The 16,070-nt window shown below is 39.6% G+C and overlaps 1 protein-coding gene across 1 annotated transcript in view; it reads right to left on the bottom strand.

The window, feature by feature from the left end:
* Positions 1 to 2,496: 2,496 nt before the first annotated feature.
* TXNDC16 (thioredoxin domain containing 16) overlaps positions 2,497 to 16,070 on the bottom strand; it is an 84,856-nt gene continuing 71,282 nt past the window's right edge. The window contains exons 18-20 of the mRNA XM_054716067.1: positions 13,714 to 13,874; positions 7,978 to 8,168; positions 2,497 to 3,878 (exon numbers count right to left, since the gene is read on the bottom strand). Coding sequence (XP_054572042.1) covers positions 3,691 to 3,878; positions 7,978 to 8,168; positions 13,714 to 13,874 — 540 coding nt within the window. The 3' untranslated portion in view covers positions 2,497 to 3,690. The remainder of the gene's footprint in view (positions 3,879 to 7,977; positions 8,169 to 13,713; positions 13,875 to 16,070) is intronic.

Below are 16,070 nucleotides of genomic sequence, written 5' to 3'. Positions count from 1 at the left end.
GCCCTTCACATTCATTCTCACTTTTTCTGGTAAACAGAATCTAGATTTCTTTTGTGAAATTTACCTCTTCTACATTGTGGAAGTCTGCTTACTTTTCCCCTATCCAACTTTTGCAGGACTCCCCGAATCAGAGAGGATTAGAAAAATATTTGGAACTAATTCAACACTGAGCTGTTAGTTCCTGCTACATAGATCCTTGGTTCCTATCTTTGCTTAAATTTTCTTCTAATTCCGTTAATTACCCAATACAGGCGGCCCTCCATATCCATGGATATTGCATCCATGTAGTCAACCAACCATGGATCAAAATTATCTTTTTAAAAACAAAACTTGCAATTGCTACACACTAAGCACTACACTGAATCCACATGATGATGTGAAGTGATGTGTAGGTACACCGTGCTGCAGCCTATATGCAAATATAAGTCACATGCAAATATAAGTTATATGCAAATGCTATGCCATTTTACATATGGGACCTGAGTATCCTCAGATTTTAGTATTCGAAGGGAGGGGTCCTAAAACCAATGCCTTTCAGATACCAAGAGATGACTGTATTGCCATTTTGCTTAAATTAACCAGGATTGAATCTGTGTTGCTTGCAACCAAAGGAAACCAACAGATACAGGGTATATATAGAGAACATGAAAGTAACCTGAAATCATTTACTTTTTAAAAAATTATTAAAAAACCATGTACTAATAACTGTCAAAAATGATGGCTTTAATACAATGACTAATCGATTTCCTATTTCTTTGTGCTTGTAATTAACTAGCTTTTTCTAATGGTTAGGCTGATAATATTTTATTATTACAACCTATATTTAGAGTTCATCTCATATCTCCCATATTAGAAATAAAAACAAGTCCTAGCCAGTTTGTTCAGTGGTTAGAGCATCGGCCCGTGGAGTGAAGAGTCAAGGGTTTGATTCCAGTCAAGGGCACATACCTTGGTTGCAGGCTCAATCCTTGGTCCCAGTCAGGGTGCATGCGGGAGGCAACCAATAGACATGTCTCTCTCACATTGATGTTTCTCTCTCTCTGTCTCTCCCCCTCCCTTCTATTTTCTCTAAAAATCAATGGGGAAAATAACCTCAGGTGAAGAGAGAGAGAGAATTAACTGAAATAATACATATTACATGCTACAGGAGAAAAATTGAGGAGGAGGTACTGAGAGTAGCAAATGACCTATTACAATGAGATTTATACATTTATTAAAATTGAACTGTTTGTGATTTTTTTAAAATTCCAGTTATGAAAGTCATTTGTACTAGGTAAACCATATGTGGAGAAAATTTCAAGCACAAGATATACCAAGTAGGTAGTACAGTGAGAAATAAAGTGGAGCACCAAATAGGATGGCCTCAAAAAATGTCTCAAAAAATGCACAGAGCAAAAATGAGGTGAACTACTGCTACAAACAGATAAGCCCAACAAGTGCTGTCGGAATGAAAAACTATTTTTTTGGTTAATCTCTCCCTCTCGTTATATAAAATAGGTCCAATGGCCTAGAGAGACCACTTGATTTGTCCAGAGCTTACAAGGATAGATTTCACCCAGGTTTCAGAGGAGGAAGCCTCTTTTTTTTTTCTTTTGAGGAGAATGACAGAATGTTAATTCCTATTTAATCTGAAATTTAGCATTTATAACTTGTAGAAATAAAAGAAGGTTAAGACAGATCAACCCAGCAATTCCACTTCTGGGACTATATCTTAAAAACCCCAAAACTCCAATCAGAAAGAATATATGCACCCCTATGTTCATAGCAGCATTATTTACAATAGCTAAGATTTGGAAACAGCCCAAGTGTCCATCAGAAGATAAATGGATTAAAAAAACTGTGGGACATTTACACAACGGAATACTATGCACTGTAAAAAGAGGGATCTCTTACCCTTTGGAACAGCATGGATGGACCTGGAAAATATTATGATAAGTGAATAAGCCAATCTGAGAAAGACAAATATAACACAATCTCACTTATTTGTGGAATCTAATAAGCAGAATGAATTGACCAACAAAATAAGACCCGAAGCATGGAGGCATGGAGCAGACTGACATACCTTGATGTGGGGCTGGGGGGACAAGAAGAGATAAACCAAAGAACTTATATACTTACTAGAGGCCCGATGCATGAAGATTTGTGCAAGAATGGGCCTTCCTTCCCCTGGCTGTTGGCACCACCTTTGCTCTGGCCGGAGCCGCCTTTCCACCTTCCCATGCTGCCCAGAGGCCCAGAGCAGCTGGGGTGGTGCGGGCTGCTCAGCGCCTGCATATGCAAATTAACCCGCCATCTTTGTTGGGTTAATTTGCATACTCACTCCTGATTGGCTGGTGGGTGTCGCAAAGGTATGGTAAATTAGCATATTACTCTTTTATTAGGTAGATAGGCATAGCCCATGTACATGGGCAATAGGGTAGTGAAGACATGTGGGGGGGCAGGGGCTGGGAGAATGGGGGTAGAGGGGAGGAAAAGGGGAGACATCTGTAATACTATCAATAATAAAGTTTATTTTTAAAAAGTAAAAAAACAAAAGATTCTCTTTTACAGATGTTTTATATATATGAGAATTATATTATTATATAAGAATTGTCATATATTCTATTATATAATATGCCTCTCTATATATAGAATATATAATAAACCTAACACAATATATATTATATTCTGACATATAATATATCTCACTCTGAGTCCTTTTTAGAGTTATGTTATTACTTTTCTAAAATATTATAAACAGAATTTATAAGATAAGGTTGTGTCCAGATAATTATCAGGATAAGACCAGCTAATATTCAAGATTTTTTCAAACACAGTAACTGAGTAGAACCAAAAAATTCAGGGAGCCCACTCTGCTATGGTTAGTTTAACACAGGGTTACTTAATCTTGGCACTATTGACATTTGTGTAGGATAATTCTTTGTTGTGGGAGGCTGCCCAATGCATTATAGGGTGTTTAGCAGCATCCCTGGCCTCTGCCCACTAGATGCCAGTAACACCCCTAATCAAAAATGACTCCTGACACTGCCAAAAGTCCCCTGGGGGCAAAACTGCTCCCTGGTTAAGAAATACTATAGTTTCAACATCATGACAACAAAACAGATACAACTGCCAGCTGTATGATCCCACTGTGGAGTCAACTGTGATTACACTAGAGTTACATTTATATGTTAGTTCAAAATACATTAGGCTAGAAATAAGTTAAATTAATTATACCAGTTCTTGTCTAGAGCAGAGCTGTCTGATACAGTAGTTACCAGCCACATGTTGCTACTGAGCACTTGAAATGTGGCTACTCTAAAGTGAGCAGTGCATTAAGTATACAATATGCACTTGATATGAAAAAAAAGAATGTAAAATATCTCATTTTTATGTTAAATGAACTATTTTGGGTATACTTTCTTGTGAAATATATTATTAAAAATAATTTCACCTGCTTGCTTTTACTTTCTTTAATGTGGCTACTAGAAAATTCTAAATTACATATATGGCTCATATTATAGAAATTTGAAATAATTTAGTATTATTTTTTAATGAAATAAATTCTTAAGTCTATTAAATAAGCCAAATAGATCTTGGAAAGCTTTCCACAGCCCTATTGAATCAGCTCATTTTTGAACATCATAACTCTTATCATGCCTAACTGATTTTTCTGCTTTAAACATTACTTCTATTCCAGTGCTTTATTCTCTATAATTCAATCCGTTCTTTCCTTACTGCTGATTTATCTTCAGGTTGTTTATCATTCTCCTGAATGTCAGTTTCTTTCATACACTCAGAACCTTTCCTAGTGGGATGTTGAGATGCTGCAGCATCCATCATACGTAGAAAATCATAAGCAGGAAGAGGAGGTTTCCATTCCTGAGCAGATAAAATTGCTAGAAAAAAGATACAATCAAGGGTTAACGATGAACAGATCAAAAAAATCATCACATAAATATACTAAAAAATGGTGGGTGTTTTTTAAAATATATTTTTATTGATTTCAGAGAGGAAGGGACAGGGAGAGATAGAAACATCAATGATGAGAGAGAATCATTAATTGGCTGCCTCTTGCACGCCCCCTACTGGGGATTGAGCCTACAACCCCAGGCATGTGCCCTTGACCAGAATCAAACCTAGGACTTTTCAGACTGCAGGCTGACGCTCTATCCACTGAGCCAAACCAGCTAGGGCAAGAAAATGTTTTATTTTTTTAAATATATTTGTAGAAGTGAAAACTTTATCACTTTTACTTACCTAAGCAAAACTATTTATTTTACTACATTGTTTAAGAAACTTGATGCATTCCTCATTACTAGCCATTTTTATTGTTTATATTTGTACACTATTATGTTGTAAATAAAGGTAGGAAGAAAACAAAAGATCCATAATCTCCCTGCCAGTTAATCCTGTTGAAGTTTTAGAAAACAGTAATATGTTTATGAGATTATCACATCAATAGGTACAAGTTAAAATGAAAAGGTTTTCTGCTTCCCTGCCCACCGCTGTCTTTATCCAAAGAACTGAAACTGTTTCTTATGAATGATTCAAAAATAAATTTTTGGCACATGCATATTTACTTCTTATCTAGACAAGGATTTCCTAACATTTTAAAGCATTTTCCTCTTTTGAAGCTTTTAACATCCTTTGTACATACTTCATTTTATAAAAATAATTATAGACAGTGATAATTAAAAGTTGTTATGGAATCAACTGTACTATAGACAGATGGATTGAATAATTCTTAGATGGGTTTCTCATAGTGAATCTTAAGCATCATTTTTTAAATTGAATTTACTGGGGTGATATTGGTTAATAAAATTATATAAATTTCAGGTATACAATTCTATAATACATCACATGTATACTGTATTGTGTATTTACCACCCCAAGTCAAATATCCTTTCTTTTAAAACATTGGTCATTAGAATAGGAAAACTGATTTGAGCTTGATATCATGATAATATATATGATAAGATATATATGAGATAAATTAGCTAACTTTTCTCCATTTAGTACACAGATCCTACAAAATAATTTTAGAATTTAGTGGTCCATTTAAAATACTATTTTGAGAAATAAACTATATAAGGAAATATGCCAAGTAAACATTTTAAAAATAAATTTCAGTGAAAGAATTAAAAAATTAGCAATGTGAAAAAGTAATAAATGTCCATAAAATACAAACTTAAGCATCTCTCATAAATCAAATAAATATATTTAAAAACTTAGGAAATTCATTTAAATTCTAATTTCCTAGAGTGGACTACAGTTCAAACAAAAATCTGCACATATGAAGTATATCTATACTCACTGGTATATAATTTGTTCAACAGGACTTAATTACATAAAATCCTAGTACCTGGAACATCAGCAGGATATTAAATGTAAGCTATCCCGGTAATTTCAAATTATTGTTGCCAGGTTAGCAGATACAAAAGTGACAAACGGATATAATATTTTCTTGAATGTAATGAATAGGAGATAAGGATAACTATTAGTAGTTTGCCAGATGCAAATAAAGTATCTTTACTAAAGACATTAAAGTGTCTTTAAGAAAAGTTCAACTTAAAGCATAGCACATATTTAGCAGTATTTTAAAAAGTAAACACTGCAGTCGAGTGGTCTGAGATGAAGACAAAATACCTAAAACCAGGCATCACAATTCTGCTAGTTATTTGCTGAGGGAATACTACAAAGGTCTTAATGTGTTCAACTGCAAATAAAACTGTACTCTCATTATGTATGGGTAATAGATACATTATCAAACTAGTAGTGATAATAATAGCTAGCATCTATTGAGCCTTTACTATATACCAGGCATTATCCATTTTAACCTTACAACCCCATGAGGTAAGTATAATTATCATTCCAGTTTTATAGAGGAGAAAGCCTAGGCCTAAAAAGGTCAGAGAACTGGACCAAAGTTAAGTGTAAATCCCAACTAAAATTTCACAGAAATTAAGGTGAGGCAGACACCTGTGGCACCTTTACAACAGAGTCAGGCAAGACCCCCATCTCAGATCCCTCTCCCACAGAGTGGAGAGCAGGCCCTGCCAGCACAGAAGACAGGACCCAATACAGACAAGTACTTCTTTCCTGCTGCAGAGGCTGCAGGAATAACTCAAGAATAGGAACAGTGATAGAAAGAAATCATGGAAACCCCTCAAAGAGTGAGTTGGCAAGGGCATTCATCCAAACTGCAATGGAATGCCCGGCTGGAGTGGCTCAGTTGGTTGAGCATTGTCCTGTGCACCAAAAGGTTGCTGGTTCGATTCCCAGTCAGGACAATGGAATATTACTCATCCATAAAAAGAAATTAACTATTGATTCATGCCATAACATGAATGATCCTTAAAATTTTATGTTAAGTTATTCCATTTGTATGAAACTTCCAGAATAGGAAAATCTATAAAGACAAATTAGTGGTTGTCAGGGGGTGGGAGGAGGGAAGAATGGGGAGTGATTGCTAATGGGTATAGGATTTTTTTAGGGCGATGACAACAATATAGAATTCAACAGTAGTAATAGTTGTATAGCCTTGTGAATATACTAAATACCACTGAACTGTAGGTTTTTAAAGGGGGAATTTTATGGTATGTGAATTATATCCTATATAATAGAGAGCTAAGCTAATTAGACTAGACGGTGGAACGACCTTCTGGAACAACCTTCCAAAAAGACCAGTGGGCGGGGCCGCGAGGCAGCCGGGACTGCGAGGGCCGAGCCTCTTACACCAATTTCGTGCATCAGGCCTCTAGTTTCAATTAAAAAATACCACCTATAGGCTACATAAACATAACTGCCTAATTCAACAGAAATGAAGCAGACCACCTGGGAAGAACAGGTGTGCTACAATGACTAATGCTTAAAATAAATTCAAGTACCTAATTAAATATACACAAATATGCATAATGGTATACTCACACCATGCATGCTAGTTAAGAGACAATATCACACTAAATGGAGTTTGTACACCAGAACTTTGTGTGTATATATACATATATTCACCTACACAGACACACCCCTTACTTCAGAATTCTATCATCGAACAGTGTCAAAATATTATTATAATATAGTTTATCTGGTATCCAGTAACAAAATACTGGAATAGCACCTCAGGAGACTTATCAAATTTCACACTATTTCTTCAATATCCTAAGAATCTAGGTTATTACATATTAAATTACTTAAATTATAGCGACAGACCTATTGTTGCCATAATTGTATGTAAATTAACATATGCACCTATACCCGTGGTCGGCAAACTGCGGCTCGCGAGCCACATGCGGCTCTTTGGCCCCTGGAGTGTGGCTGTTCCACAAAATACCACGGCCTGGGCGAGTCTATTTTGAAGAAGTGGCATTAGAAGAAGTTTAAGTTTAAACAATTTGGCTCTCAAAAGAAATTTCAATCGTTATACTGTTGATATTTGGCTCTGTTGACTAATGAGTTTGCCGACCACTGACCTATACCACAAGTATAAATTCACATGTTTTAGAAAAGTAGAAACTATAACATATCATAAATCCAGTATCATAAATCATAAGCCAAGAACTATTTTCTTATGGTTCAAAATTCTGGCTCTGGAATAAAAAAGCTCCAGGTTGGAATCCAAGCTTCCTCATTTACTAGTTAATTATATGACTTTTAACTAGATACTTAACTTTTCTATAGGCACTACTACTTTATATGACTCTTGTGAGAATTAAATGAGATAATGCATGTGAATAACTCAGCATTGTGCTAGACACCTAGTAAGCATTCCATAAATGTTAGCTATTATTATTAAATTTAATACAACGGTACTTATTTTCCGTGAGTAATAATACCTATCACATAGGAGATTGTCCCATGCTATCAGCAAATTAATATTTACGATACTTATAAACATTTACAATTCAACTAATTCTAGTATTCCTTAACTATCGTTCAAGTTTAAAAATCTATGAAACAAAATACATAATGGTGTGTATTAAACAAGAGAATACTTACTGATATGACTTTCTAGGCCGGCTTCTAATTTCTTAAGCCACAACAAAAGGTTTTGCTCAGTTATAGCCTGGTCTGAAGGAAATGCAAATACTTGGCCACCTGAATGCAGATTCACCACAACAAGAACAGGAAGGGGAGGCAGAACTTCAAAATACGCCTGCAAGATTCCTCTCCCCACAGGCGTGTTCTTTCTACAAAAGATAGCAATTGAACGTGTTAATTAATATTTCTCTCTATAACAAAATAATGAAAATAATAGTTGGTAGAACATTAACCTTTAAATATAGTTTCAAGCCAGTAAGTTTATTTTATGAAAAGATGTCCTAACAACTATGAGGTCTTTAAGCATGTTATTAGTAATCAGAGTCTGAAAAAGTCTCTTTTAACATGGGACACTGTGTTTCTCTTAGGAGGGAAAAAGGCAACCCATGAGAGCTTTAATGAAAAACAGGCACAGTCCAAAGGCTTAACAATTCCGGCTTATCATCAATAGGTTCCTTCCAAGTTTAGCCAAGTATCTGATTACATAACAGTTCAAAAATTAAATGATTACAAACTACAAAATAACAAGATACTTATAATACATACTTCTTTTTCCAAATAAAATTATCTTCTTGGGGTACAAGGAGAAAAGATTAATTTCAAACTAAAATTATTTTTTAAATTATGTTCACAGAAGGAAACCATAAGTTTAAGATACCTAGTTTTCTTTATACAGCACATTCCACATTATGGGAAATACAGTTTTACAAGTTAAGTACCTGAAAAATTCTGTCTTATGCAGTAGGTTGTACTGTTTGAGAACTCTTCAACAGCAAAAAAAAAAGGTATACTGCCCCATTCTTGTAATTTTCAAATGAGTCAAAAATAATATGTCTTTCATCTGATGAATTTGAAGAACAGTGTGTATATATGTGAAATATATATACTTAATGTAACACAGCCCATACATCTAGAACACATGCCAGAAAATACTGCTTGTGAATACACTGAAAAATTTCTGTAACATTTAGGCTACATTTCAAAAATAAAGAAGTACAAAAACAGAAACTGAAGGAAAATGCCAAAATATCAGTTTATTTTTCTGTATTTGCCAAAATTTTTTCAAGGGAGATTACTTTTAAAATCAGAAAAATTACTACTTTTAAAAATTTCTTGTATGACAAAAGCAAAAATAAACAAGTGGGACTACAAAGCTTCTGCACAGCAAAGTAAACTAACAAAATTAAATGGCAACTTTCAGAATAGGAGAAAATACTGGCAAATCACATCTGATAAAGGATCTGAAATAATTGAAGAACTCATAAAACTCAACAACAACAAAAAAATCCGATTTTAAAATGGGCAGAAGAATTGATTAAACATTTTTGCAAAGAAGACATACAAAGGCCAAAAGGTACATGAAAAGATGCTCAGCATCACAAATCACCAGAGAAATGCAAATCAAAACCATGAGCTATTTATCACCTGCCACAGGCTATTATAGAAAAGACTAGAGGCCCGTTGCACGAAGAGGTTCGTGCAATAGGCCTTCCTTCCCTTGGCTTCCAGCACCAGTTTTCCTCTGACACCTGGGACCCAGGCCTTCACTCCGGCCAGAGTCTGCCGTCTCCGTCTTTGCTGCAGACTGCTGTCTTCGTCTCTGCTGCAAACTCCGGCCGGAGTCTGCCATCTTCATCTTCGCTGCAGACTCCAAAGTCTGCAGTCTTGTCTTCACTGTGGCACTCTGCTCCTATAGATCCCTTCACCCCCCAGCCCTCCCTCTCATAGCAGACATTCTGCCCCGCCTGGCCACTCCGCGCCTAGAGCAGCTGGGCGGCTGCCATCTTTGGACTTCTAATTTGCATACTCTCTCTGATCGCTGTGGGCCTAGCACAGGTACGGTCAATTTACATGTTTGTCTATTATTAGGTAAGACAAGAGATTACAAGAGGACACAGAGAAAAGGGAGCCCTGTGCACTGTTGGTAGGAAAGTAAACTGGTGCAATAGCAAACAATATGATGGTTCCTCAAATAATTAAAAACAGAACTAGCATATGATTCAGCAATCCCAGTTCTGGGTATGTATCCAAAAAAAATAAAAACAGGATGTCAAAGAGATATCTGCATTCTCATATTCATTGCAGCATTATGAACAAAATATGGTATGTGACTGTATATATGTATGTATGTGTGTGTGTGTGTGTGTGTGTGTGTGTGTATGGATGCATGGATGGATAGATAGATAGATACACACATAGATAGATACACACATAGATAGATAGATAGATAGATAGATAGATAGATAGATAGATAGATAGACAGACACATATATCTATACTAGAGGCCGGGTGCACGAAATTCGTGCATAGGGGGGTGTCCCTAAGCCCAGCCTGCACCCTCTCCAATCTGGGACGCCTCGAGGGATGTCCGAATGCCCATTTAGGCCCCATCGGGCCTAAATGGGCATTCGGACATCCCTCTCACAATCCAGGACTGCTGGCCTCCAAATGCTTGCCTGCCTGCCTTCCTGATTGCCCCTAACCTGCTTCTGCCTGCCAGCCTGATCACCCCCTAACCACTACCCTGACAGCCTGATTGATGCCTAATTGCTCCCCTGCCAGCCTGTTTATCCCTAACTGCCCTCCCCTGCAGGCCTGGTCACCCTTAACTGCCCTCCCGTGCAGGCCTGGTCCCCCCAACTGCCGTCCCCTGCAGGCCTGGTCCCCCCCAACTGCTCTCCACTGCAGGCCTGGGTCCCCCCCAACTGCGCTTCCCTGCAGGCCTGGTCGCCCCCAACTTCCCTCCTCTGCCCACCTGGTCAGCCCTAACTGCCCTCCCCTGCTGGCCTGGTCCCTCCCAACTGCCATCCCCTCTGGCCATCTTGTGGCGGCCATCTTGTGTCCACATGGGGGCAGCCATCTTTGACCACATGGGGGCAGCCATCTTGTGTATTGGAATGATGGTCAATTTGCATATTACTCTTTTATTAGATAGGATATATAAAACCCTAATACGCAAATAGACTGAATGGTGGGACAACTGAACTGGTTGCTATGACGTGCGCTGACCACCAGGGGGCACGCACGGAACATGGCAGGCATCGGCCGCGGCAGCATGGTGGAGCAGGTGAGTGGAGGCGCCAGACCAAGGCGGGGCGCCAGTCACTGTAATTGGGACGAGTCTCTGGTAGTTACTGAAAATTCTTTGTTCCCATGTGCCGTGGTCCTGCCTGGTGCTCGCACCTGCTGCTGGCACTGGCCCCAATTGCTCGGCGCCATCAGCAGGTGCAAGCCGCGACAGCTGCCAGCCCCGATTGCCCCTAAGGGCTTCTCCACCTCCCCTGCTCCTGAGGAGCAATCGGGGCCAGCAGCTGCCTCTTGCCCCCACTGCCAGCACCAGCCCTGCTTGCACTCACCCTGCTCACACCCGCAGTTGGTCCCGCTCACACCCTGCTTGCACCCGCTGCTGGCACCGGCCCCAATCACTCTGTGCTGTCAGCAGGTGTGAGCAGGGCTGGTGCCATCAGCACGTGGGAGCAGCAGCGGCAGGAGCGGGCCTGCCGGCAGACAGGGGACCATGGACCGCAGCAAGATGGAAGGGTCAGGGGCGCAGAGGATGGGCCGAGACCCACCCGTGCCCACTGCAGCCTCACGGCGCACGGTTCCTTTCAAGGTGCATGAATTCGTGCACTGGGCCCCCCCGCCCCCCACACACACACATATATGTATATGTATACACACAGAGAATATTATTCAGCCATGGGAAAGAAGGAAATCCTTCCATTTGCAACAACATGGGTGGAGCTTGAGGGCATTATGCCAAGTGAAATAATTCAGGCAAAGACAAATACTGCACAGTATCACTTACATGAGAAATCTAAAAAAAAAGTCAAACCCCTAGAAATAGAAGAAAAGTGATTGCCAGGGACAGAGAGTTGAGGAAAATAGGGAGAGGTTGGTAAAAGGGTACAAACATTCAGCTGTAATATGGTCTGAAGCTCTAATGTATAACATGGGGACTATAACTGATAACACTATATTGTATAATTGAAATTTGCTAGGAGATTAGAACTTAAATTTGTTCTTACCCCTTCCCCAATGTGTGTGTGTGTGTGTGTGTGTGTGTGTGTGTGTGTAAATAGGTGAGGTGATGGATGTGAGAATTAACTAGATGGAAGAAACTTTTCACAATGCATATCCTATCTAATAAAAGAGTGATATGCAAAATGACCATACCTCTGCTACACCCACAAGCCACGCCCACCAGCCAATCAGGAGCGAGTATGCAAATTAACCCAACCAAGATGGCTGCTGCCATGGAGCGAGCAGGAGGCTTGGGTTTCCCCAGCAATGGAGGAAGCCAAGCTTCCCTCACACCCTGGCCGGCCCTGGACTCCACTCAAGGCTACAAAGTTTCAATTATAAAAGATAAATATATCCCAACAAAAATGGCTGCAGCCCCAGAACAAGCAGGAGGCTTGGGTTTCCCCGGCGATGGAGGAAGCCAAGCTTTCCACCCACCCTGGCTTCCACTCAAGGCTACAAAGTTTCAATTATAGAAGATAAATAAATCCCAACAAAAATGGTGGCAGCCACGAAGCTGGAGAGAGCAGGAGGCTTGGGTTTCCCCAGCGATGGAGGAAGCCAAGCTTTCTGCCCGCCCTGGCCTGTCCTGGCCTCCGCTCAAGGCTACAAAGTTTCAATTATAAAAGATAAATAAATCCCAGATACCAGGGCCTCCGCTTGGGTTGCCAGGGGGTGTGGCCAGCCTACAAACCATCACAGGCTCCTCACCCAGGCCACCCCACACCCCAAGGGAACCCCCACCCTGATCCGGAACACCCTTCAGGGCAAACCAGCTGGCCCCCACCTGTGCACCAGGCCTCTATCCTATCTAATAAAAGAGTAATATGCAAATTAATCATCACTCCAACACACAAGATGGCTGCCCCCATGTGGTCAAAGATCCTGCCCCCAGGTGGACACAAGATGGGCGCCACAAGATGGCCAACAGGGGAGGGCAGTTGGGAGGGGCCAGGCCTGCAAGGGAGGACAGTTGGAGGGACCAGGCCTGCAGGGGAGGGCAGTTAGGGGTGACCAACCCTGCAGGGGAGGGCAGTTAGAGGCAATCAGGCTGGCAGGGGAGCAGTTAGGCATCAATCATGCTGGCAGGGGAGTGTTTAGGGGGTGATCAGGCTGGCAGGCAGAAGCGGGTAGGGGCAATCAGGAAGGCAGGCAGGTGAGCAGTTGGGAGCCAGCAGTCCCCAACTATATTGTATAATTGAAATTTGCTATTGTGAGAGGGATTGTGAGAGGGATGTCCAACAGCCCATTTAAGCCTGATCCCGGTAGGATCGGGCCTAAACGGGCAATCGGATATCCCTCGAGGAGTGCCAGATTGGAGAGGGTGCAGGCTGGGCTGAGGGACACCCCCCTCCCCCATGCACAAAGTGCACCAGGCCTCTAGTATATCACAATGTAACTTTAAGTATCTTACAATTTATTTGTCTGTTATACCTCAATAAGGCTGAAAAAAACCACAAATAAAAAAATTATTGTAGAACAGAATTTGATATGAAAGAAGGTCATTTTAGATCATCTGAGAGAGTTTATTTATTAAAATATCATGATGACATGTACATTGGTCCCAAAATATTAACTCCAAAGGTAGTTTAGAGAGTTTCATTTCCTAATGAAAATATAATAATTATATTTCTTTACCTTTTACATAATAAAAGTTAAAAATATACTTACAGATTTAACCAGCAAGGGATAACTGAATCCAGGTGTTTCTCTTTCACCAGTGTCAATATTGCCTTTTGATACTCAGGGTTTATTATGCCATCACTGAATAAAATAAGTAATGGTTTCTGAAGCCTTATATAGGTGGGAAGGTTTTCCACAGTGATTTCCGGCTATTAAAACAACAAGGGGAATGATGATGCATAAAATAAAAAATACTGTTCAAATTGTTCCTGCAGTTTTAGTTCATAAAATGTAATTCAAGTATATTACCATTTATGTGACTTGCTATACTGACTAATAACTAGAAATCTCAGGAATGTTTTTTTAAGCCAATTTTATCTTAATAAAGTTATTTTTAAAATAAAGCTAACAGAATTTGAAAATAAATTAACTTAAAGGAGCATCCTGTTTTACACATCAAATTATTTCTTATGCTAAGATCTAGACCAGAGTAGACAATGTACTCATGACAAACAAAACTTGTATTATATTTTTATCAAACACAAAATTTTTGAAAAAAACATAAGCTGAGTTTTAAAGAAATACACAGAGTGGCCAGGTTATTATGACCACCCCATCAGTACTTCGTTGGGCCACCTTTTGCCTTCAATACTGCGGCGATTCTTCTTGGCATTGACTCCATGAGATGTTGAAAGGTGATGCGAGGAATCTGACAGCATGCCTGATGAATAGCACTGTCCAGTTCTATGAGATTTGATGGTTGTGGAACCAGCTGCCTGATGGCTCTTTTAACTTCGTTCCACAAATGCTCAATTGGATTGAGATCTGGTAATTGTGGGGGCCACCTACACAAGGTAAAGTCTCCCTCATGTTCTTTTTTTAAAAATATTTTTATTGATTTTTTACAGAGAGGAAGTGAGAGGGATAGAGAGCTAGAAACGTCGATGAGAGAGAAACATCGATCAGCTGCCTCATGCACATCCCCTACCGGGGATGTGCCCACAACCAAGGTACATGCCCTTGACCGGAATCGAACCTGGGACCTTCCAGTCCGCAGGCCGACGCTCTATCCACTGATCCAAACCGGTTTTGGCCTCCCTCATGTTCTTGAAACCACTCCTGCACAATACGAGCACCATGGCATGGTCCATTGTCTTGTTGGAAGAAGCCATCTCCATTGGGATACGCCATCAACATGATAGGATGAATTTGATCAGCAATGATACTTAGGTATGCTGTGCTATTCAGACGTTGTTCCACATGAATTAAAGGGCCCAAATCATGCCAGGAAAACATGCCCCAAATCATAACACTGCCCCCACCAGCTTGAAGGGTTGTACTCATGCATGTGGGGTGCAGGCTTTCATGCTGTTTCCGCGAAATTCTCACTCTGCCATCTGCATGATGCAACTGGAAATGTGATTCATCGGACCACACGACTTTTTTCCAATGCTCAACTGTCCAATCCTTGTGTTCCTGTGCGAATTGGAGACGTTTTATTTTGGTAACTGCAGACAGCAAAGGTGTTCGAACAGGCCTTCGGCTTCCATATCCCATACGATGCAGTGTACGGCTAATTTGCCTACAAACGTCAGGTGGTCCTAATAATCTGGCCACTCAGTGTAATCTTTTGACATTTATGATTACTTAAAATAAAAATCTTACTGTGTTTCAATATTATGGATTTTTAGCATAATTAAAATAATGAAAAAGCTGTACATTTACACAATGGAATACTACTCTGCTGTAAAAAAAGAAGAAAATCTTATCCCTGCAACAGCATGGATGGACCTGGAGACCATTATTTTAAGTGAAATAAGCCCATCAGAAAGGTAAGTACCATATGATTTCACTCATACATGGAATCTAATAAACAAACTGAACTAACAAACAAAATAGAAACAGACTCATAGATAGAGAGCAGGCAGACAGCTCAGGGTGGGAGAAGGATTGAGGGGGAAAAAATTTATGGTCATGAATAAAATTTCCCAAATAAGAACATAACAAAAGAAGAAAAAAGCATTGAGGATGTAATTCTAGAGTGGCCAGAGGGTTGAAGGAGTATCTGGAGAGAATTGAATTGTAAAAGTCAAAGGAAAAGAATAAATTTTTAAAAGGAATGGCATAGTTAACAGTTTTATGTTTTTCCCCACCCCTCTCTACCCTTCCTCCCCTCTCTCTCTTATACAAAGTTTTGATTGCTACTGAGAAGCTAAGGAGAAACAGAAAAAGTCATCAAATGTGGTCGTTGGAAGGTGACCTTTACCTATCTGAGTATGTAAGAGGCTAGAATTGTGTGGGTTCTGGTATTCTTATTCATAGTAAAAGCATAAAAAGAACTTAAGGTATCTAAGTGTGAAAGCGTGGGATATATCATTGCTTATATAGTTATCGTGTATTTCATT

The sequence above is a fragment of the Eptesicus fuscus genome, chromosome 5, assembly GCF_027574615.1.
Source record: "Eptesicus fuscus isolate TK198812 chromosome 5, DD_ASM_mEF_20220401, whole genome shotgun sequence".
Taxonomy (NCBI): domain Eukaryota; kingdom Metazoa; phylum Chordata; class Mammalia; order Chiroptera; family Vespertilionidae; genus Eptesicus; species Eptesicus fuscus.
The sequence above is the reverse complement of the archived record's forward strand: the minus strand, read 5'-3'. Positions and strand labels throughout refer to the sequence as shown.